The 23,643-nt window shown below is 49.8% G+C and overlaps 1 protein-coding gene across 1 annotated transcript in view; it reads left to right on the plus strand.

The window, feature by feature from the left end:
* SLC6A12 (solute carrier family 6 member 12) overlaps nucleotides 1-23,643 on the plus strand; it is a 51,407-nt gene that overhangs the window by 1,017 nt on the left and 26,747 nt on the right. Inside the window, exons 2-6 of the mRNA XM_009288320.2 lie at nucleotides 4,166-4,248; nucleotides 13,581-13,777; nucleotides 19,479-19,613; nucleotides 20,991-21,131; nucleotides 22,736-22,823. Of these exons, the coding sequence (XP_009286595.2) occupies nucleotides 13,585-13,777; nucleotides 19,479-19,613; nucleotides 20,991-21,131; nucleotides 22,736-22,823 (557 nt within the window). The 5' untranslated portion in view covers nucleotides 4,166-4,248; nucleotides 13,581-13,584. The remainder of the gene's footprint in view (nucleotides 1-4,165; nucleotides 4,249-13,580; nucleotides 13,778-19,478; nucleotides 19,614-20,990; nucleotides 21,132-22,735; nucleotides 22,824-23,643) is intronic.

The raw sequence follows: 23,643 nt of genomic DNA on the forward strand, positions 1-23,643 counted from the left end.
ACCCATGCTGACTGGGCCTGATCACCCGGTTGTCCTGTACATGCTGCCTGATGGCACTCGGGATGACCTGCTCCATAAGGTTCCCCGGCACTGAGGTCAGACTGACAGGCCTGTAGTTCCCTGGATTCTCCTTGCGGCCCTTCTTGTAGATGGGCGTCACATTTGCTAACCTCCAGTCAACTGGGACCTCCCTGGTTAGCCAGGACTGCTGATAAAGGATTGAAAGTGGCTTGGTGAGCACTTCCCCCAGCTCCCTCAGTACCCTTGGGTGGATCCCATCCGGCCCCACAGACCTGTGCGTGTCTAAGTGGTGGAGCAGGTCACTAACCATTTCCCCTTGGATTATGGGGGCTTCGTTCTTCTCCCTGTCCCTGTCTTCCAGCTCAGGGGGCTGGGTACCCAGAGAGCAACTGGCGTTACTATTAAAGACTGAGGCAAAGAAGGCATTAAGTACCTCAGCCTCTTCCTCATCCTTTGTCACTATGTTTCCCCCCGCGTCCAATAAAGGCTGGAGATTCTCCTTAGCCCTCCTTTTGTTGCTAATGTATTCATAGAAATTTTTTTTATTATCTTTTACGGCAGTAGCCAGACTAAGTCCTAGTTGGGCTTTGGCCCTTCTAATTTTCTCCCTGCATAACATCACGACATCCTTGTAGTCCTCCTGAGTTGCCTGCCCCTTCTTCCAAAGGTCATAAACTCTCCTTTTTGTGTGGTGGGACAGCAGTGCTTTCCCATTCCTCCTGTGCACCCTGCGTGTACTCAGGGCAGCCCCCTCCTACGAGGGCCACTCGGTCCTGCTGACCTGAGGTGGCTCCCAGGGAGCCCAGTGGTGTGGGGAAGCCCCTCCCCATCAGTTAGATCCTCAGGGCAGCGGGATCAACATGGCTGAAAACAGCAGAGGCAGCCAAACCGCAGTCACTGGGCAGGGTGGGACTAGCCATGTGGCAAGCCCATTGACTTCAAGGCAGGGGAGTATCCTACAGCTCAAGGCCACGTGCAGGACCTACCAGCGAGAAGGGTGCTGCTCCTTGGGCACAGCAATGGGGCTTCCTCCTGTCATGGTTTTCCTGCCTGCAAAATTAGATGATGCCATCCCTTCCTTTGCAAAGTGCCTTGTGATTCACTGTGGGGAGGGCTACGGAGAGCTGAGTGCTGCCGGTGTCAAAGCCACACATGGGGGGGGTCCTAGCTCTGAGAGGGGTTCTTGCTGCTTTGGGAGGGGCTGGAGATGGGGGGTGCTTTGAACTTTTCCAGGATTTATTGCAAGCAGCGCTTCCCTTTTGGGCATGGAGTGTTTAAGAGCAGCCTCACCCACACTCTCCCCATCCCTGCCACCAGCAGGGCTGCTTCTTCCCCCCGCCAGCTCCCTCCGTATCCCTGTGTCAAGACACCTTTCCTAGGGTTGGCATTTATCCCCCCCCAGAAGCTCCCAGGGCTCATCCTGGCCGGTGTCTGTCCCCTGTGCTGGCTGAACCTTGGTTGTGGCTCTTGCTCACAAATTTGCATCCTGCCACATAATCCCTCTGTTAGCCCCTGTGGGAAGCTGCCTCCACCTGTGGCAATGGTGGAGGAGGAACCCGTGCCGTGCGGAGACCTGCAGTCAGATTGCCGCATCCTTTAGCAGCCCTGTCCTATCTACACAGCTGCGCAGCCCAGGGTGCCTGCTCAGGGGCTGTCTCTGCCAGCGAAGGTGGCAATTAGTGGTCAGGGAGTGCGTCATCCCTTCCCTTGCCCTCTCCCGGGACGGGGATGAGCACAGTCTCTACTCCCCTACAGCTGAGCCGGTCAGAAGGTGATTTCTGGTTTTCAGTCTGGGCCGTCACACTAGTGCAATCCCTCATGCTGAGGCTGCCGCAGTGGGATAAATGTGCCCCATGCCCGTAGCAGGATTTAAAAACACAGTGAATTATTGCCTGGTGGGAAACTCTGAAGCCTGAGTGTAACTTCTGGCACCTTCTGGGCTGGAAAGCAGAAATAGCAGCCTTTTTTCCTGCTGGAGAATGATTTTCACACATTGCTGGATAAAGTTTTCATTTAGGTTGACTTTCTTATTTTTACCTTAATGTCACAGGTCATTCCCCATCTACAGTTTTGCAAAAAACTGTGATGTTCCTGTGAAACGCTTCAGTGTGGATAAATCAAGTTTTTAGGTCAGCTCTGCTTACCTAGGCTTATCTCAATCCCCTTTTCATATCTGGATAACCTCTACTGAACCTTTTCCCCAGCTGTGCTGGGTCACACCAGTCCTCTGTGGCAGGACGGGCAGCGGCACTGTCCTTCATTAGTAGGGACGGAGGCAATGCAGTGCCTGTGTTGTGTAGCCAGCACATGATGTTCACCCTGTAGTCTTTCAGGACTTCAGAGGTAGCCCCCAAAAGGCAGAAGATGGAGCCTGGCCCCTCTGATATTGATCCCAGCCCATGCAAAGGAAGAAGCAGCCTGTATTTCTTTGGGTATGGGACTAATCCACTCAACCAGCCCAAATGGTAGGCGAAAGCCAGGGCTTTGAAAAATAGCATGCTTGGAAAGTTTAATCCTGGAAACTGGGTACTGCACATTGTCTTTGGCTGCCTGTGAAGAGGCATTGCCTGCTCCAGCTGCCACCCCAGCCCTCTGCCCTCATGGCCCCGTTGCCCAACTGGGGCCTCTGGGACAGGGCTGGGCTGGCTCAGAGCTCCCCAGCCCCGGGGACGTCCCCCAGTGCTCACCCTGAGCTGCTCTGCCCCCTCTTTGCACTGCCCAGCAGCGTGGGCTCAGACCAGCTGCCCCCAGTGTCAGTTGAGGTAGTAAATAAACACCCTCAAAGTAGAAGGAGATGTTTTCCCCTACTGCCTCCAGCGCTGGCCTCAGTGGTTTATCCTGAGGAACCCACCAGGCACAAGGGTGACTCCCTTCACGCATGTCTCCAGCATCACTTGTCCCCAGGGCAATCCAGCGTGCTCTAACGCGATCTGATTCACTGGCTTCTAGCACCCGTGGAGGATTTTTTTGAGACAACATTACAAATGACCTCTATAGAGTGTGCAGGCACATAAACCTACCACTTCCCCACTCTGCGGCGGTGAGGGCTGCTGTCAGCTCCCAGGTTTCCCACTGAGGGGGCTGGGGGATGCTCATCTGGTGAGCTCTGACACAGGCAAGCAGATCGGAGCATGTGCTGGATGTGTCCTAGCTTCCATCCTGCATGCTGCTGTGGTTTGACCACATGGGTACCTGAAAAGGTCAATAGGAATTTGGCAGGCACATTAACAGACAAAGCAAAAGACAAAACAGTAATAGCATTAAACATAACATTAAAAAAAAAAAATCTGAGCTGAACTATTTGGAGAAAAATGGCATAATTGGAATGCCTGCTGCTGGTGTTGGTCACGAGAAGCCCTGGATAAGTGCATTGGGGCTGAGGTGGATACAAATAAAGCTGCCAGGGCAAAGGCACAGAGGGATTGCTTGCTTCTAGCGAGCACACAAACACTATAAAAATAAAGATTCTGGCAGTATCTCTCCCTGCTGACAGAGCTCTCTCCTATGAGCTGTGTTTGTACTTGCAAGTGTACGGCACAGGCACGGAGGGGTCTGCGTGAACCCGGGACAAATGTCCCCCCTCCACCCATTCTCTGCCTTTTGCTCCGTCTGCGTGATGGTGTTGGTGAGCCTTGAGCTTGGCTGTTGAAGCAGGTTTAGTGTAGTGGTCCCTGGAGATGGAGACAATTCGTTCTGCACATTTGCAGGATGATTTTAAGGGGTGCCACTGTCCCACTTAGTGCTGGAGCCCCAGAGCAGTGGGGGCGTGCGGCAGCCAGCCTGGGCCATGCCGCGGGGTCTGCAAAGGGATAGCTCCCTCCCGCTGAGGTCGAGAGGACCTGGAGTCACTCCACTGACGGCTGCGGTTGATCTTTGCAAACTTTGGGCCTTTACCCTGCCTGACCGTGGCTTTCTTTTCTTGCTTTCATGTCAGGGCCACAGTTCAAGGTCTGGAGAGGTGTATGTTGTAAGGGAGCTGGGGAGAAAGTGCTCCCTCCCTGATGCACCTCCCTTCCTGCAATCCCACCACCCACAAGTGAGCTGGGTGATAATTTGGTGGGGGGAGCTGGTGGAGGGGGAGGGACGGGAGGAGGAGAGAGGGGAGTCTTTGCCTTAACTCTTGCTGTTTCTCTTTGGCACTCAGTGGATTCCCTGCCTGGACTCCAGTGGGACGGGACGGGACAGGACGGGACGGGCTTGCCCGGGGGAGACCTGCGCTGGGTTCAGGTGAGTTGGGCGTTTGCTCGTTGAGCAGATCTGTCTGGATGTGTGTGTCACGCTGGGAGTGCTGGTGTCTCTGGTCCTCCCGCAGCCAGTTGCTGCGTGCCAGCTGCCTGCCGTGCTCTGGGGAGCGGGCCAGCAAATCTGCAAGGGGAAAAGCTTCCCAACATTAAGCAAAGGAAGAGGGAGCTGGAGGATGGGGAGCAAATACTCAGTTTGGATCAACCCAAGGGAGAGGTTTTTCTTTCAATGGTTCCTATAGGAGAGGACAAGCAGAGATGCTGCTGGGGGGCTGCCGGGAAGCTGCAGAGCAAAGGGATGCCTGAAGGATGGGTAATTGGTACTGAAGGTTGCGGCAGCAGAGAGAGAGAAAGAAAAGGACTCAGACAGCAGAAAGATTGAGAAGAGAGATGAGAGTGGGCCAGACAGGGACGGGGATGAAGGGCAGCGATGGCTAGATGATAATAGGTACAGGAGGAAAGGTGCTAGGAATTAGGTAGGCTGTAGGCATTTCAGCTCCTGCAAACACCAGGCAGTGACTCCTGCTCCTCCTGTGCTGCCCTGCAGAGGTGCTGGCCCTGGTGCATTGACTTGGGGGCTGCAGCTCTGAAAGATGTGTCTAGGAGTGTGCTCCTTGTTCTTGCCTCAGAGGCTTCATCAAATTCGTTCCCGTGAGGGAACAAAAAAAAAGGAGTAAGGCAGGGAGACAACACAGTTTGTGCATGTGCTAAACTCTAGGGATCTGTGGGCATATTTGCGAACAAACCCAGGCAGAACACATGGGGGTTTCATAACACCTGATCTGTGTCTCCTTAAATCAACAGTGCTTTTAAAGTAATCACTACTAATCAGGGCTTTCATCCAATGCCATTGGAAATGCCATTGCCCCAGTTTTTCCTCTTTGACAGCTGCTGATACGCGAGGCTGAACCTTGGACCTTTGCAGCTCTGCAACAGCCCAACTTTGCTGCATTCACGGGTGCAGATGTGATCCTTGCAGAGGGCAGGCTAACAAGCCCTGCACCGTATGTCTACCTGCCCGTGCTCCTGGGCAGGGCTATAGGAAAGTTTTGGTGCCCCAGGTTGGAGAGCAGATACCTTGCCTCTCGGAGGGTGCAGGTGGGATGCAGTCCCATTGCATTGCAATGCTGCGTTACAGCAGGAAATGCTAGGAAGGGGTTACGGCACTGCTAGACTCATAGTCTGCATGCACCTCTGCCTGTTCCGATTTCACCTGATGTGCCTTGTCCTGTGCACCAACTGGAGGATGGCTGAGCCTGCCCAGGGTCAGCCAGGTAGTTCTCCAGCCTGCACCTGACCAGGGTGCGGGGTGCTGGGCTCCCTGTGCAGGGCTGAACAGGGAGCTTGGTGCGGGGACGATCATGGCGGGGAGCCCGTGCAGCACTGCTCTGCTGCTCTGCGATGGCTGCGCGTGCGTCTGTGCCGAGGCACTGGGTTCTGCCAAATAAGCTGTTGGCTCCCCTCATTCTCCATGCTGGGATGCATAAAGTAACATGTCATGCCATAACCTCACCTGCCTTTCAGAAGAGTTTTGCTTGAGTACTCTTCCCCCGTGCTCAACGTTTCTCATCACTCTGATAGCAAGTGCCCCCAGGCTGTGCTTTCAGGAGGTTAGGCAGGGTGTGCCTGCCTGGGGGAGTTTAGCTAGAAGTGCCTAGAGCAGTGTGATGCTAAATCCCCTGTGCTACTCTCCCGCCTCTGAACCGCAGACTTTTGGAGACGTTGGCTACCAGCAGTGCTGGCTCCTCTGCTCTCCTGCCCCAAAGCAGCAGCCCCAGGGAAGCAACTGCAAGGTTCAGATTTTATGCACTGCAGAGGTTAAGATTTTTGCACGGGCCTGCATGCACCTGCAGAGGGTAGCTGCTTTGCTGCCCACCCTTCCCTAATCCCTCGGCCTGCAGCCTCAGGCTGACCTGGGTCAGCAGCAGGTGGCCAAGCCACAGTGCTGGGGGCTAGCAGCCTCCCTCCCTTCACCTGACCTGCCCAGGACTGCCAGGTGGCATGCCTTGCTCTGTGAATTTGCTGCCCCAGTGAGGTGGCAGCTCTGTACCCACCGTGTCCCCTCCTGTGGACTCTGTCCTGTCCCTGTGGGGCACCTCTGCGCTGCACCACAGGTCGCTGACCGGCCGTGCCCCTGCTGCGCCTGTTTGCAGAGCGGGTGCCGGAGCAGCGTGGCTTTCACCCTCTGTGCCGTTCACCTGCTCCGCTCCTCCAGCCAGTGACAGGAGCCATGCTGTCCCCACACTTCGGTTGTGCACAAGGACCTCTGAGCAAGCCTGATGCAGCTGCAGGGCTTTGGCCAGACACCTCCAGCCACCAGGTGGGTGTCTCTAGGGGCTCCACTGGGGCCAGGCTGGGGCCAGGCTGGCTCTGTGTCTGTAGGAGACCTGTCACTGTGGTGCTCTGTAAGAAAGATGGATTCTGCTGTGGTTGCATGCTCCTGCTATGTGACAGCGGATACAACCAGACTATGGGCTGAGTGGAGGTCTTGAGAGTATCTGGTTTGATGCAAAGGCAAAGACTGGTTTCTGATCATATTTACACCCCATTCATGGACTTCATCAGTTAGTCTTGATTTTTTTTCTAGGCTGAAGTAAGAAACCACCTCTGTGTCTCTGTAGCCCAGAGTGGGAATGGTGAGCCACGGACATCAACAGAGACTGAACTGGCACTGAGAACAACAGCCTACACTGCTTTTAGCAAGGGATTTGCCACTGATCCTCAGGAAAGTCCAGCCATTGTTAGGTACTTGGGAGGCTCTCCTGTCCTGGCAGCAGAGGACAGGGCAGGAGCCATCTGGTCCCCTCCTGAGCTGGGTGTGTGTGCTCTGAAGGATGACGCTCTATAATCCTTGCAGTTTGTATCACAGATGTACATGTCATTAGTAAACTCACAGTTGCTTCTTATCTCACTCTTGCTGGTGTCAGTAAGCAGCAAACTCACTGACTGCAGAAGCATTGCTCTTATTTCGCATTGGAGAAAATGTAAGCAGGATCTGATCCTTGTGACAGCCTCCTGTGCCCCATGAACCTTGCTGAACAGATGCTTTGAGAATGCCCTGCAGCCCACACAACCTGGAAGTTAATTAGAAGGTGTAAAGAAGCCAACTAGCTTTCAACAGCTTGAAATTAAAGGCATTTTAATTTTGACTGCCATCCTGGAGTTGATCGGTTTTTCTCTTGCTACATCTTCCCTTGCCTTTCTCCTTTTTGCAGCTGGAGTGAGCCGGTCTCCAGCAGCATTTGGGTTTGGAAGCAGCAGTGGTTGAAGCAGCCGTCCCCACTCATGTAGCTGCTCTTAGATTGGCTGGAAAGCACTTCTACTGGTAATATTTTCCTGTCCATCTTGCAGATACGACCTATTCCAGTAGCAACCCCCATGCACTAATCTAGCCGGGTTTGTTCCTTAAACTGTACCTTGGCACTGCTGTTCCTCACTGAGCCCTGATTTTCTGCCTCTGCTCCCACAACCGCCCCCGCCTCCCGCCATAGAAATGCAATGCAGGATTTCAGCTGCGGACTAACTGCTGGCTCATACTGTGCAACCTGAGAATTTTCTGTGTCCTCCTGCTCCTCCTTTTGTAACACAGCCCAGCCTGCTTACTTTCCGATTCCTCCCTCCCCGCCTTAAATTGCAGTTTACATGCTTGGTCGCTGCTTGTTTCAAAATGAAACCAAGAAATATGAATGCAGTGCAGCTGTCTGCAGCGTCACCTGTGATTCTGCTTTCTGCAGCTCAGGCAGAACCTACGAGTGTCCAAAGGTGCTTTAAAACTGTGCTTCCTCTAATAAGTGCTACTGGCTGCTTTTTAATGACATCTCTGTTCACTGTTCGCTCTGTTTCACTGTTCACTCTTGAGATTGTACTCCTCTCATTTGCCTTAAGATAAAACAGCAGAAGAGGTCAAACAGAGGATGCTAACTTCCCAGCAGTAGGAGCTCCTGTGTGATGGCAGTCGGGAACAGGCAGTAAGTTTGCGGGAAGAAAAGCTTTAGGAGAATCTCTAATGGCTTCTTCCTCTGGTGCCAAAACGCCAGGTGGCTTCTCCTTCGTGTCTCTCATCTTTCTCTTGTTCCTTGTCTCAGCTGAGCAACCCTGAATAAGCCCTTTTTGCCCTGGGAGAGGCTGAGAATACCACCATGATTTGCTTTCAAAGGACACTTTCATTCTCCTCTTTTTCTGATTCCTGCCTCCCCCGTTTAGTTGCAGCTTGTTCCCAAATAAAGACAACAAACACTGTTCTCCTGCATCTCTGCATCGTGCGTTCCGCACATCAGACCCAACTGGTGAGTGTCCACAGCACTTCAGAGGTGTCCTTGGCTTTCCTTGCCTTTTGTGGCCATACTTGAAGGATCCCATGGTGGTAGGTCTGGGACAAACACAGCCCAAAATTCGTGACCAAGGGGAGACTGGGCTACCTCATTCAAATACTGAAGAAGGGAACTTCTTGGTGTGGTCTGTGTTTATGGCTGCCTACATGCTGCCTGCTCTCTTTCCAGTGCCTGGGGGAATCCAGGTGTATTCTTATTTTCTCAGCAATAAATCTCGTGGGGAAAAATGTGGCTGTGTCCGTGCACCAAGCCCAGTACCAAGTCCAGTACCGTTTCATACAGAGCTGCCTGTTGCACCGGGCACAGAGGAAGCTCCCTCCTCTCTGTGGGAAGACGGCAGGCTGGGGGTCATGTCTGCAAAGGGTACTCCAGGCCTGGAAAAAGGCACCTCCTCAAAGGGTTGAAAATACAGCAGGGCACCTCTGTAGAAGAGACTGGCAAGGTCAGAGGGAGCTGAGGAGGGAAGGTGGTGGTGGTGATGGCTGAGTGGGTCCAGGAGAGGGGTAGACTGTGGATTGCGTCAGGTGGCATCTTAACAGTTGGAAAAACTTTATGGCAGAGGGAAAAAAGAGGCTGGGAACAAAGGAGTCAGAGGATTTTTCTCCAAACTTTGGTGAAGGAACAGCAGAAAAAGTGCAGGCAGACAGCAAGGGGCAGTCTTTTCTCTGAACTCGTGTACTGAGGAGAGGAGCATCCAAAGGGAGAAGAAAATGTCTGCCTGTCAGGGAGGATGTAACACAGTGGGTGGCTGTGGCTGCTGTGGGAGAGCCAAATTGTTCCTAGCTGGAAACAAGAAGTCATTTGAGTCCCCATCTGGCCTGAGAACATATAGGGCAGGGGCACAGTAGGATTAGATGTTCAGGAAAAGAGCCAGGAGGTGTGTGAATAGGCTTTCTCATAGAAACAGCAGGCAAAGCAGAGAGGAAAGTAGTGGGAATGTGTAATGCTGTGCGTCGCTTTGTCTGGGAAGGGAGAAGCTGAAGCTCATGGCACGAAGGGCCAAAACTTTAGGCACTGGTTTAATCTACCACCTGTTCCCAGTTAAAAAGGTTTGATTCCATAACCAGGGTGCTTTCCCCCTTTTTAAAACAGGAAAATGAAGCCACAAGTGCTGCATCTGCCCTGCTGGTCTGTGTTTGTCCCAGCCCTGTTCCCTACTGCAGCGTCCCAGCTTCTGTCCTTTGTGTTGGCCTATTCAGGAGTCAGAGGACAGGTGCAGAGCCAAAGCCCTGGTCCAGGCGTCCCTGAGGTGGGGGCTGGTGACAGGGTTGAGGCTGCGGGCTGGCACTCAGGGCATTGCCTTCCTGGGGTTAGGTGAGAGGAGCTGACTCCCTGATTGTGATCTTCCCCCGCCCCCATGTGTGAAACAGGTCTAACACAAAAACAGGTAAAACACAAATATTAGTAAAAATAATGGCTGGCTCTTGGAGCCACCTTGCATTAAAAGAATAAAAGCAAAGAATTAGCTAAGTCCTCTCCTGTCAGCTTCTCATGACATCCTCAATAAGCCCAGACTTAAGCATCATTGTACTTGATAATGTGCCCTGGACTGCAGCAAATTGGAACGTGCCAAAGACTGTGACAGATCAAACACATTTCATTAAGTATGTGTTATTTTTTCTCTCACATTTGACAGTGCGTGAAGCTCTGCTCCTCTCAAAGATGAGGAGACTGTGCTGCAGCATCTGAATGAACTGATTAGCCAGCTGGCAGGCCTTGCTGCGAGCAGGCAGTGGGGAAAGGGGCCTTGCCTAGGCTTCAGAAGCTGAGAAAAGACTGGCTGGAGGACCTGATGTTTCCACCTCCCGATCCAACCCAGCAGGCGAGCTAAGTGAAGGGGGCAAAGTTGGCACTGGGAGGACCTCCGTGCTGGTGAGCTGTTGGTGAGCTGCAGAGCTGCTAGCTCTGCACCAGCCAACATTTAGGGTGTGTGCCTTGATTTCTGGGTTGCACCCTTCTTTAAATGTGGGGTTAGAGGTTTGTATAAGCCTGTTGGAGAACTGCTTCAGCAGCACACTCAAGCATAGATACACACGTGCTGTAGTACATGGTGGGTTTGGGGCAGCGCAAGCCATACCAGTAAATAGGTGCTTTCCAGCATATGGACCATAAAGGGCAGGGGCTGGAGAAAAAAGGGAGGTTGCTTCCTTAGTGCCCTGGTGCATCTGCATTTGACACTGAGACTGGTTGTGCCCACAGCGGTACTGCCTATGTGTAAGCCCTTATTGGAAATAACTCTAAAAACCTCTCAAATTTAAGAAGGGACCAGAATCTTTCTGCAATGTTTTTGAAGAGGCAGCTATATAGCCTGGAGGATGGTCTTTGCTGATCCCTGGCTGCCCTCCTCCATGGTTTATGCTCCCCTGTTCTTGCTGCAGCCCCTCTTACTAAAGGCAGTGTTAATGCCTTGCATGGGATTCAGCCCCCTGCATTCAGAGTCGGTGGAAATCTGCTGCTGATTTCAAAGAGAATAGAATGGGCCCTTCAGCACCAAGGCAGATGGGGGAACAAAGACTGTTGTTGCCATGGGCATTTAGAGAGCAATTGGTGTATTACACTGTGAGATGTGGTTTCCTTTCTTTACTTGAATGACAGAGGGAGGAAACATGCCTTGTGCCAAAAACTGCTTGCTTTGTGATGAACATTCAATAGAAGTTGTCTTTTCATATGCAAGCATCTTTCTTTGCCCCAGGGCCTGATGTATCCAGAGGGTTAGCATTTAGGAAATAATTTCATTTGCACTGGGAAACTTACAGAAGCAAATGAGACACAGTGGTAATGATGCTGTCTTGTATGAAGTAAGTGCAAGCATGGCCAACCAGTTCCTGCTCCTGTTTCCCCTTTGCCTCATTGAAAACTACACCAAAACAAGTGCCATGGTATTTCTAGGCTACTGGGCCAGTTTGATGTTAGGACCACACTTGCTTTTATTCCCAGTAAGCTCAGACTCCCTGGTAGTCCCTAGTCCCCATGAGATGGCTTATACCCTGATGCTAGCCTGGAGGGAGATGACTGGAGAGAGACTAGGCACAAGGAGGGAGGAAATGGTTTGCCATCCTGGTCCTGGTGCACCATCCTGGTGCAAAAGGTTGATGGATAGGTTTGGTGGTCCTATCGGATAGAGGTCATCAAGCGTGGTGAGGTCTTGCTCATTGTGCTGCCTGGGAGAGGTCCCTGGACTGAACCACCTCCAGAGCTGTGCTTGGACTTTGCCTGGGAGAGAGCAAGCTGACGTGGTCCAGAGCAGATCCGGGGGCAGAGGAAGAAGAGTTAAGTAGTGTGGGTGGTGCAGATTGCTGTCCCTGCTGCTCCCTGGAGATGGAGATGTCCCCTCAGGAGGCAACAAGGGAATGATAGATGTGCTATTAAAAAACCTGTCAAACCACCAGCAAACTGAATCTGAAAGTTAATGTGAAGGAACAAAGCCCTGATTTCTTAGCACTCGCAGCTGGTAGGAATGGAAGCCTTTAGCATGAGATGCTGCTGCTTTGGAGAGGCTTGTTTCCAGTGTAGTTTCCTAATCCCAACATGGAAATGTGTATCCCTTGCTGATGCCAGTCACCCCTTCAAAGGCCAACTTCTGCTCAGTAATGCCACCAGCGAGATGTAGCTACAGTTAGGGCTTCCCTGGCATAGTTCATCAGCTACCCTGCTCGTGTTACGTCTGTGCTTTCTGGCTGGACTCACATGTGCATCCCTACCTTGGGTAACTCATTAGAGCAAGCTTTTGAGGAGAATTTTTTTAGCTACGTCAAAGGGAGCTTTCTCTCTTCACACTTTAGTTTCTTCTCATAATCAAATGCCTGTAAACAATATGAAAATGTTGTCAACAAGAAGATTCAATCTGATCTGTGTGAATTTTGGCTAGATTTAAATTAACTAACCAATTAAAGGACTTTGTGTATGATAGAAAATTGTATCTTGTAACAAGCAGCCACTAACTTTGCTTAATTAAGATGATGCTAAACATAATTCAGGATTTAGTACAGACCGGAGAACATCTTCCTTGTACCACCCTACAGGCCCAGCCACGTTCAACGTGCCTCCTCCAACAGTGACTTTGCTCTGTGTTTCCATGGCTGGGCTTTTTCCTACTAACCTTTTCACTGCAATAATTGAGCTTGTCTAATCTTAGTACACCCTTGTCCAGACCTGAAACACCTCACAAGTATGAGGTCCTTTTGCTCATCTCAGGGACTTTGTTTCCTTGCTCTGTATTTTTTGCAGGGTTGGGCATGGAGGGGGAGGTTTGTTGCTCATGTCTGTTTGCTATTGAAGGGAGCCTCAGTCAAATAAACGTGTGTGCGTTTTGCTGAGGTGGCAGGCTGTATGGTAGTGTAACATGGTGTCCAGGGGGTCAAAGACAGCGTTCCTGGCAATACCTTGAAATAAGATGGTAGGTTGTCCATTCTTGTTCAGACTATTAGTCCGCAAGATTTCTATCCTTCTCTCTGAAACCACTCCAGAAGAAGACAGTTGCGGTATAAAGCACACGGGGAAAGGAAACTCCTGCCCCCATGCACTGCTTCAGCTCCAGCTCCTTTTCTTTTCCTCTGAACTGCTGTTTCCAAAGTCCCAGCCAAGTTTCCAGCAGCAGTGGAGATGCAGAACATTTAGTCAATGTACGGAGGGACAGCTGGAGGTACAGTAAGGCTGGTGGTCTGGGAAGGATGAGGAAGGGTCCTGTGGTGGGGAAGGGTGAATTCGGGGGTGAGTCCAGTGAAGGGGTGATGCGGGTGGGTCCTTCTCACCTGACCAGTGACCTTTCCTCTGTCCCTTCAGAACAGACTTTCTGTTCCACAGACATAACCTGGGGAAAATGCTTCATCCTGATGCTAAATAAGCCATTTTCCCAAGATGAGGAGAACCTCATGGTCATACTAGGAACACATCTGTTGTGGTGACTGGTTCCCTCCCTCCTCTTCCAACTAGTGTGTCCCACAGCAGCTCCCTATGTCCCATGCTCTCTTTTTGCTCTGTCCCACAGAGCCATGACAAGAGCTGCGGCTAAGGAAGGAGAGCCCAATGGGGCCACTGAAGTTCCTGAAGAGATAAAAAAGGAGGAAATGGAAGAGAGAGGCCAGTGGAGTAGCAAAATGGAATTTGTGCTGTCTGTGGCTGGGGAGATCATCGGTCTGGGTAACGTGTGGAGGTTCCCGTACCTCTGCTACAAGAACGGCGGTGGTAAGTTCACAGCATGCATGAGTGGTCCTAGGTCTGTAGGCATGACGAGACACATGCATGCCAGGACCCATTTCTCCTATGCCTTATGTGCCCCTACATGCACTCCCTTGCCCTGTCCTCCAGCAAGTTAGCTCCTGCTAAAACCAGGAGGAATAGTGCTGAGGGGTCAATCCAGTTCCCTAGCGGGCACTGTTTCTCAAAGCAGCTGTCCCAAGTTTGGATGCTGAATTGAACTTTAGTAACTCTTCAAGGCTCTTGAGCATCTCGAGAGACAGATGGTCTTCTGAAACTATCAGAAAACTGTGAGTGGGCAAAAAGCCAGCAGCAATCTCCTTCTACGTAATTCCCTTTTCCCACCCTCTGTGTCACGCCCACCTCTCTCAGGCCCTTGTTACAGAGGAGGAAAGGCTTTGATGGCACCGGTATCCTTGCCAAGGCCTTGAACCCCCCCTTCCTTGCACCTGGGTGCCCGCTTCCTTCTCCAGGGCACTTGATCTCCCACCAGCTCCTCTCACAGGGCTGGCTGCCCTGTGGTTATTAGAGAAACGCAATATTTTATTGTGTCAGTACAACTCGATCAGTTAAAGAAATGAGGGAGGGTACCAGATACCAAACGCTGAAGCACCTTGGCTTGTCATATAGGCAAATATAAGATGGAAGGGCCATCTCGGAGAACATGCATGTGAATGATTTTCTCAGAGGACAGGAAGAAGGAGGACGTTGCTACCTCTTCCCCAGGAACAGTTCTCCCAGTGGTCAACCCACTGCTAGCAAAAGCCGTCCCCAGGAAGAGTTTGTTCCCCTTTCCTTTTGTTTCTTGCATGACTCTCCTTTTCCGATAACACTGCAATAAGATCATTACATGGTTAAAAATTAAACTTTCTCATAACAATAAAATGAAACTGGGAAAGAGGAAGGGAATAATTGACTGTCACTAACTTTTCTTGGTGAATCAAAATCTAACTTTATAAAAGAAAAGGAGGAATAATAAATTACATGTCAAATACAGCAATAACTTCTCTTTTGTTCTTGTTCTCTAGAGACACCTTGAAATAACGCTTTGGGCCTTGCATGTTCCCCCCACTTTAAACTTCCTTTCTCTGCAGACCGTGCCACAAAGGCCTTTCTTTCCCAAGGTGCTGTGATCTGTCACCAATGGATGAGTGATTCAGCTGTTGTTCATCCCAGGACTACCAAATTCCTGTCCCCTGTGCTGTTACTGGAGTTTATCCAAATCAAGCAGGAGTCAATACAATGTCTCCTCTGAACCAAGTGGGGGTTGGATAAGAGGATGGTTAAAGAAAATGGAAGGAGTTTTTCTTGAACTTGGGATGGTTTTTAGCAGATCCTCCAGTCTACTTCTCTGAGGTTTTAATGGTAGGCACTGGAGGCACCAAGAGCAAATCAGACCAGCACGAGTTAGTAAACACTAGTGGTGCATCTGATTGAACAGTCCATTCTGCAGTGACGTTTGAGACAGAAGTCATGTTTTTTGCATGGAAAATTCCTTCCTGAGCTCAGATGATATCTTCACATAGTTTATGCTTATGGTACCTGGTTCAGTAGTCCTTGCAATTTGTATGCTAATTAGTGTAAGAGAAAAGGCTACTTTTGTTCATTTTAGATATCTATTGAATATTTTTTTTTTAAATTAAACTACTCTGGAATACCTAGGGCTGTGATTCAGAGGCCAACAAGGCTAGGCTTGGGAAAGATTAGGATGAGAGAGTCCTTCCCTCACAGCTCACACACTGCCATTGCAGAAAGTATGCTACTACTGTAGAAGGTACATTTCTCTCTCTAGTGCTGTAGGGAACCAGACGGCCAACAAACTAGTACGGGACAAGGCACTGTCTTTCCCATGACACTCAAAGGTATTCTTGCCACTGAAAAGTCCTTGAAATTTCAAAAAAGACATTTTCCACCTATAAATATCTCCCCTGCCCAACACACATTCCCCGACCCAAACTGAAGACTGCTGTCCTGTGATCTTTCTCCACCTTCCTATATAGTGAGACGGTTATAAAGCTGTAAAGACAGATGTCATAAGAAGAACTGTGCTAAGTTGCTGTAAAGCAACTGAGCGTAAACTTACCTATGGTTGCACTTTCAAACCTGATCTAATTGCTCAGCATCCCGAACTCGTTACTGACTTGTCAGGAAAGAGGGTCTGTTTCTGGAGGCCCCTCTCAGGGCAAGTCTTTTCCAGCGGAGCAGCAAACTGGGGAGGAGATCACAACTGGAGTTTCAGCTGGTAACTGCCCTGGGAAGGTTAAGAAAGACAATAGAGGTGTGAGAAAGCCGTCATTACTCAGAGACCAAAATGAATCAACCTCTGGGACAAATAGTATCAGAGGAGAGGGTTTGGGACCTGCTGAAAGGCTCATGTGTGTGCAGGATAATAAAGCTGTCTTGCAGATTTGGCATACAGATAGATGTCTTGCAGTACCAAAAGCAGCAGCTGCCTCTAGTTTAGCACATGCAGTTCCCATTCCCTGCTCTGCAAACCTGGACTGACGCTGCGAAGCAGCCTCCCTCCCTCTGGCCCCAGGTCCCCTGCAGCTACAGCACAGCTGTGTTTAGGGGAAATTTGGATGTTGTTTGTTATTGTAACATTGTTGGCTTAAAAACAAAGGGAAGTATTGCTAATTGTCATGGGAAGGAATTTCAGTGCAAATGCCTGTGCTGGCAGGGGAGGAAAGGGCCTGGGGGACAACATCTGGCTTGGCTGAGAAAGGGGCCCTCATCTCTGTTGCAAACAGCCAAGGTGCTCTCCAGACACTGGCAGTGGGAGGTACTCATGACCCAAAGTTTACTGTATGGGATGGCAAGTCCTTGACAGTTGTTCCAGCAAGGAAGGCAGTCACCTTGGCCTGTCTGGAGAGGAGAGAAAGTGTGAAAACCTACACTAATGATGGGGAGAAAGACTGTGAGGTGCTAGAAGGAAGGTCAGCAGTGAAACTGAGATCTCAGGAGCAGTTTTAAGCAGAACAGCGAAAATATCGGGTGTTTCAGTTTGGCAGCAGAACCAAAAAGAAGGGAAAAAAGGTTCAGACAGCTGAACAGGGCATTAAACCCCCCTTTTTTTGGTTTATCTTTTCTGATGCATTATATTTGTTGGTCATTGTTTCTGAAAAAAAAACTGCTTTCTCTCCCCTTCCTCTTCCATTTCATCAAGGGTTAATCTGAGGGCTATTTCAGTCTGATTTCTCTGAAGACATTTCTCTATATTTTAATAAAAAATTGAATTTGAAGAGAGAAGTTAAATTTTTTCATTTTGAAAATGATGGAAAGATACTCTGTTGCCCTTCCCCTATTTCCATTCTTCTGGTGCAAACTGCTTTTCAAATTTGACGTGAAATATGTTTCAAGCAAATTTATATCCCAGCAAATTTATTACTTACCAAGAAATGTCACCAGCCTCCAGGTTTGTATCCTCTGGGCATGTGGGAGTTTTGCTGTGACTCCTGGGAAAGGCAGAACAAGTGTGGTTATATGAAACAAGGACTCCTTTTGCTTCGTCTGACTCCTGCCTGAAAGCTAAATGAGGTCAGGAGAGTGAAGCAGGGAGAATTTCTCCAGCGCTGTCTTTTTTTGTCCCCTTGCCTGATTACTCCTTACCTCTAGGTTTTGGCCAAGACCAAACACAGAAGTACTGCAGTAGCACAAGACAGACCACGCTTGCATTTTTTTTCTGAGAAATGATGGTGTTGGAGACCTTGGTTTTTTTAGCAGAGGTTGCAGTTAATTCAGAGAAATATTTGCATTTATCTAGCCGCTTCCAGCTGCGGCCCCCGGTACCCGGCAAGGGGGCTGTCCTGTGATCTTTCTCCACCTTCCTATATAGTGAGACGGTTATAAAGCTGTAAAGACAGATGTCATAAGAAGAACTGTGCTAAGTTGCTGTAAAGCAACTGAGCGTAAACTTACCTATGGTTGCACTTTCAAACCTGATCTAATTGCTCAGCATCCCGAACTCGTTACTGACTTGTCAGGAAAGAGGGTCTGTTTCTGGAGGCCCCTCTCAGGGCAAGTCTTTTCCAGCGGAGCAGCAAACTGGGGAGGAGATCACAACTGGAGTTTCAGCTGGTAACTGCCCTGGGAAGGTTAAGAAAGACAATAGAGGTGTGAGAAAGCCGTCATTACTCAGAGACCAAAATGAATCAACCTCTGGGACAAATAGTATCAGAGGAGAGGGTTTGGGACCTGCTGAAAGGCTCATGTGTGTGCAGGATAATAAAGCTGTCTTGCAGATTTGGCATACAGATAGATGTCTTGCAGTACCAAAAGCAGCAGCTGCCTCTAGTTTAGCACATGCAGTTCCCATTCCCTGCTCTGCAAACCTGGACTGACGCTGCGAAGCAGCCTCCCTCCCTCTGGCCCCAGGTCCCCTGCAGCTACAGCACAGCTGTGTTTAGGGGAAATTTGGATGTTGTTTGTTATTGTAACATTGTTGGCTTAAAAACAAAGGGAAGTATTGCTAATTGTCATGGGAAGGAATTTCAGTGCAAATGCCTGTGCTGGCAGGGGAGGAAAGGGCCTGGGGGACAACATCTGGCTTGGCTGAGAAAGGGGCCCTCATCTCTGTTGCAAACAGCCAAGGTGCTCTCCAGACACTGGCAGTGGGAGGTACTCATGACCCAAAGTTTACTGTATGGGATGGCAAGTCCTTGACAGTTGTTCCAGCAAGGAAGGCAGTCACCTTGGCCTGTCTGGAGAGGAGAGAAAGTGTGAAAACCTACACTAATGATGGGGAGAAAGACTGTGAGGTGCTAGAAGGAAGGTCAGCAGTGAAACTGAGATCTCAGGAGCAGTTTTAAGCAGAACAGCGAAAATATCGGGTGTTTCAGTTTGGCAGCAGAACCAAAAAGAAGGGAAAAAAGGTTCAGACAGCTGAACAGGGCATTAAACCCCCCTTTTTTTGGTTTATCTTTTCTGATGCATTATATTTGTTGGTCATTGTTTCTGAAAAAAAAACTGCTTTCTCTCCCCTTCCTCTTCCATTTCATCAAGGGTTAATCTGAGGGCTATTTCAGTCTGATTTCTCTGAAGACATTTCTCTATATTTTAATAAAAAATTGAATTTGAAGAGAGAAGTTAAATTTTTTCATTTTGAAAATGATGGAAAGATACTCTGTTGCCCTTCCCCTATTTCCATTCTGGTGCAAACTGCTTTTCAAATTTGACGTGAAATATGTTTCAAGCAAATTTATATCCCAGCAAATTTATTACTTACCAAGAAATGTCACCAGCCTCCAGGTTTGTATCCTCTGGGCATGTGGGAGTTTTGCTGTGACTCCTGGGAAAGGCAGAACAAGTGTGGTTATATGAAACAAGGACTCCTTTTGCTTCGTCTGACTCCTGCTGAAAGCTAGAATGAGGTCAGGAGAGTGAAGCAGGGAGAATTTCTCCAGCGCTGTCTTTTTTTGTCCCCTTGCCTGATTACTCCTTACCTCTAGGTTTTGGCCAAGACCAAACACAGAAGTACTGCAGTAGCACAAGACAGACCACGCTTGCATTTTTTTTCTGAGAAATGATGGTGTTGGAGACCTTGGTTTTTTTAGCAGAGGTTGCAGTTAATTCAGAGAAATATTTGCGTTTATCTAGCCGATTCCAGCTGTGGCCCCAGGTACCTGGCAAGGGGTGGTGGGGATAAGGTTTTAAAGAGGTTTCTGAGGCAGCATCTCACCCCTCTCTGCAGGAGCCTTCCTCATCCCTTACCTAATCTTCCTTTTCACCTGTGGGATCCCCCTGTTCTTCCTGGAGACGGCACTGGGGCAGTATACCAGCCAGGGAGGGGTCACTGCCTGGAGGAAGATCTGTCCCATCTTTGAAGGTGAGTCAAGTTATGGGAATTGCTGGCAGCACTTTCTAACAATTAGTGGCTCGGAGCCTTTTTTGGAAATGTTATTCTGTTTTTTTCTTTCTCTTTTATTCTCCCTCCCTTCCTTTCTCTCCCAGCCTTGTTATCTCTCCTGGTGACTGCTGCGTGTGCAGGGGCAGTGCCCCGACTCCCCCGTAGGTGACTGAGGGCATGTGGTGCTGGCTGGGGGCTGTGCTGGTCCAGCTGAGCGATGGTCTCTGCTTTGAGATGCTCAGAGCCCAGGAGAGAGGAGAGCAGAATGGCCAGCAAGCAGGAGGAGGAGGATGGAAGTGTCAATACACAAACAAACACCTGCATGTAGTCCAGGACAAATACTGAAAAAAGAAGAGGATGAGGAAGGCTGGCTGTCTTATAGTGCTTTCCTTGCCCATCGCTGTGCCCAAGGCTGCTGTGGCAGCGTTTGCAGGCTGGTGTCCTGCAAACTGAGGGGGATCACAAAACATGCACCAGTCTGACAGCCCAGAGATGGGCTGGGGTGGTGCTTAAAGCACAGGTATAAGAACCAGGGCTCCTGGGGCCCTGGGGAAGGTTGTTTAATGGCATTAATGAATCTAACATCCACAATTCTCCTGTCCAGAGGAGAGCTTATTACCCATGTTTTGCAGACAGAGAAACCTGTGCTCAGGCAGATTAAAGGCCTGGTTAGTTTGCTCAAGCACAGGTGTGTAGTGCTATTTGAAACTCCCTGGGCAGTCCGGGACCTCCTGCGCTGGAGACCCCTGTGCTTTGGCATGGGGCATGGAGGTGGACAGCAGTGGCATCTCAAAGGGCACTGACAACCAGTTTTAAACAAATGAATTGGGTCTTTCTGACCCGATTACCATTCTGATGTCTTAGTGAGCGATGGACACAAGCAGGACCCAAGACCAGAGTTCAGCTCCTAAGTCTGTACTTTTGCCCCAACACCATACTTTATGCATGATGTATATCAGCTATGAGAACCTTTTTTGCCTGAGTCTTTCCAGAAGGAGGAAACTCACCTGCATTTCTTTTCTTTAAAGGCTAGAGCTGGCTTTCCTGCAGGAGAGGCAGCATAATGCAGTGGCATGGTAGTGGTCAGAAAAAAGTTTTCCCATCAGCAAAAGGTTTTCTCTCTGTTCCACCATAGACCTGTCTAGAGATATCAACAATGTTTCCTGTCTGCATGCACAGTCACAAAATCCTTTCTCTTTTCCTGAAGTAGGTCTTGCCCTATTCTCTAGTGAGCCATGTGGTTGGTGTTGCACCCTTCTTACCATGGCATAGTCTATGTCTTTGTTTGGGGTTAAGCCCGACATGTTGGGAGTTGGTTGGCAGCCCCATCCTCACCTCCTTTGCTTTCCTTCATAGGAATTGGATATGCCTCACAAGTCATCGAGTGCTACCTGAATATCTACTACATCATCATCCTGTCCTGGGCACTCTTCTACCTGTTCAGCTCCTTCACCACAGTGCTACCATGGGCCAGCTGCAATAACCCCTGGAACTCAGGTACACTTCCCTTGGTCAGCTCCTAGCTCCTTCCCAATTCCCAGAAATTATTTGGGTTTTGTAGAAAATATTTTTTATTCAGATAAAAAGCTCTCATGAGCTGCAATGCGGCTAGGGACTCCTACAAAGGCGACTGTCTTCATTCACCATGGGTAAATGTCAGGAAGGATGAGTGGTATGACCCTATGCCTAGCAGCAGGGGACAGGAAAACTATTTCCACATGGAGATGTTTTGGGTGTTGAGATTTCACTGAAAAATCCGCATTTTCTGGCAAGCAGGAGAGGTAAGTGGGTTGGAAGAGTTTTCAAGCCAATCAAGAGTCCTCCTCACATGGCAGGACTTTTCATTAGCTCTGGTACAACAGTTTATCTCACGATTCCCTTACTCTACCCCACTCCTTCAGAGTTACTGGGATAGTTGCTGCCATGTACTGAACAGCTTCCTTTGCGCACTCAGCTTTTGGCTAAATCAGACCAGGCCTGCACTGGATGATTTTGGCAGTACAGGTCTCCCAATGCAGGAACCAGTAACACAAGACTCTAAAGGCACCGTTTTTCTGGTCTAATCACATCCATATAAGCCTCTATACCATTACATTGGCCAGGGGTCTCATGTCCTCATGCCCACAGTTCACATAACTGTGCCCAGCAGAGAATACCTGGCTTCGGTTTTATTCAAGGCACTTGGGCTGTGCCCAGGAAGATGGGGTAGGTGTGAGGTAACCCTCATGGATCTGATGTCCTTGACAGGTCTTTTTTACCATGTTGAACAGGTCGTTTTGCTTTCAGTGGAAAGCTAGGCTGGAAAGGGCTTTGGCAGCAGCTCGGTTCCCTCCCTTTTTCTCTTGGGTCAGATGATTAATTTCTGTGATGTGTTAAATTTCTCCACCCCATGGGCTGTTCACTGACAGCTTCCTTTGCCCCTTCATCCCAGCAGAGGTAACCAGCCTTTTAAAGAGTGGATTTAATTCCTTCAGCTCCCCCAGCATGGGTTTGTTTGTGAGGAAAGCCACAGATGTGCTCTTAACAGGCAGAAGCTTCCCAGCCAGAGCTGGGCTTCCTTGGTTTTCTGGTGGATTGTCTTTTGCGTGCCAAATGAAAGAGGAGGTGCATTTCTTGGATGCACGGCATCTCCTCTGTTTTTAGTAATTTCATGGTATGTGACAGGGTTGGGGATGGCAGAATGGAACATGAAGGCATCTGTGGCATGTGTGAGCATATGCGTGCATGTGTGGACAAGGAATGGTGCATGGTGTGGGAGGAGGATGGGATTTTCTGTCCTGGCTACTCATAGTGGCTATGCCTCAATAATCTATATTTTGCAGCTATCTGGTTTCCATTTGGCAGGGAATTGCTCTCTCCTTCCCCTCTCCCCTTCCCGAAGCCCTCTGGCTACTGCTGGATTGGGATTCGTAGCTGGGGAGAGCCAGAGTTTAATGAGATGCTTAATGAGATGCAAGAGTTTAATGAGATGCTCTATAGCACGGGGTGAAGGGTCTGTGTGCTGCCAGAGTGAGGGTTAGGGTACAGAGGGGAAGGAGCATCCCTCATGGAGGAGCCTTGGAGAATTTCTCTGGCTCATCAGCTTCCTTTTCTTTTGGTAGATCTCTGTGTGGACATTCTGAATAGCTCCAGATTGGACAACAGGACCTTGCCTGCGAACGCCACCTCCCCAATGATTGAGTTTTGGGAGTACGTGATCGCTTTCCCCTTGTTCAGGCTCCTCTGTCATCCAAAGGTTGCAGCTGTAGAAGTATGTGGGGGGAGGGCTGCGCGTCTCTGTAGGACCAAGTGAGGTGCCACATGTTGGACCCGAACATGGGAAGCACAATGCACTGAGCTGCCAAGGAGATTGGCACAGAGCCCAAGGGCACGAGGACTAGATACAACCCAAAGGCTGCTCGCAGAGTGCCTGCCCAGGGGTGCTCGTGTGCACACACGCACAGGCATGTTCCCTTTCTGGCACTGAGGTGCCTGGGTGCGTGTGGCTACAGAAAGAGGCACCAAAACAAGATAAGGGCTTGCTGTAAGCAGGGGGTACTAGTGTTGGGTGTTGCAGGCTACTGTTGGCAGGCAAGCATGAGAGGTCAGGGCAGACTGAACAGTCTTCTACAGTAAAACAGAAAGGGACAAAACTGCCTTTTCTCTTCTTCTGACCATGTCTTGCTTGGTGCCAAAGGGAAGTGGTCCATCAGGCTGGTCAGGCTCATTCCTGGAGAGCAGGGATCTGCTGCACATGGGTGAGATGCCAGAGAGGGGCTTGGGGAGGTTTAGTCATGGGGCTGGAGGCAATAAAACGCCTCTGAGAGAGGAGTCCTACAGCAGGCCAGACAGTGTCCCAGAAGGGGTCATCACTGCAGTGTGGAGAGGTTGAAATGGCTGCAGGGGCCACACTGCCTCTCCACGCTCAACTGAGGAAAGTTTCATAAGGAAGAGGGGTGCCAGAGGCTCAGCTTCAGCAGTATTTTTCTTTTTCATTTATGGCACTTAAAGTGCCTCTGCGAGAGTTCAG

The sequence above is a fragment of the Aptenodytes forsteri genome, unplaced genomic scaffold, assembly GCF_000699145.1.
Source record: "Aptenodytes forsteri isolate BGI_AS27 unplaced genomic scaffold, ASM69914v1 Scaffold56, whole genome shotgun sequence".
Taxonomy (NCBI): Eukaryota; Metazoa; Chordata; class Aves; order Sphenisciformes; family Spheniscidae; genus Aptenodytes; species Aptenodytes forsteri.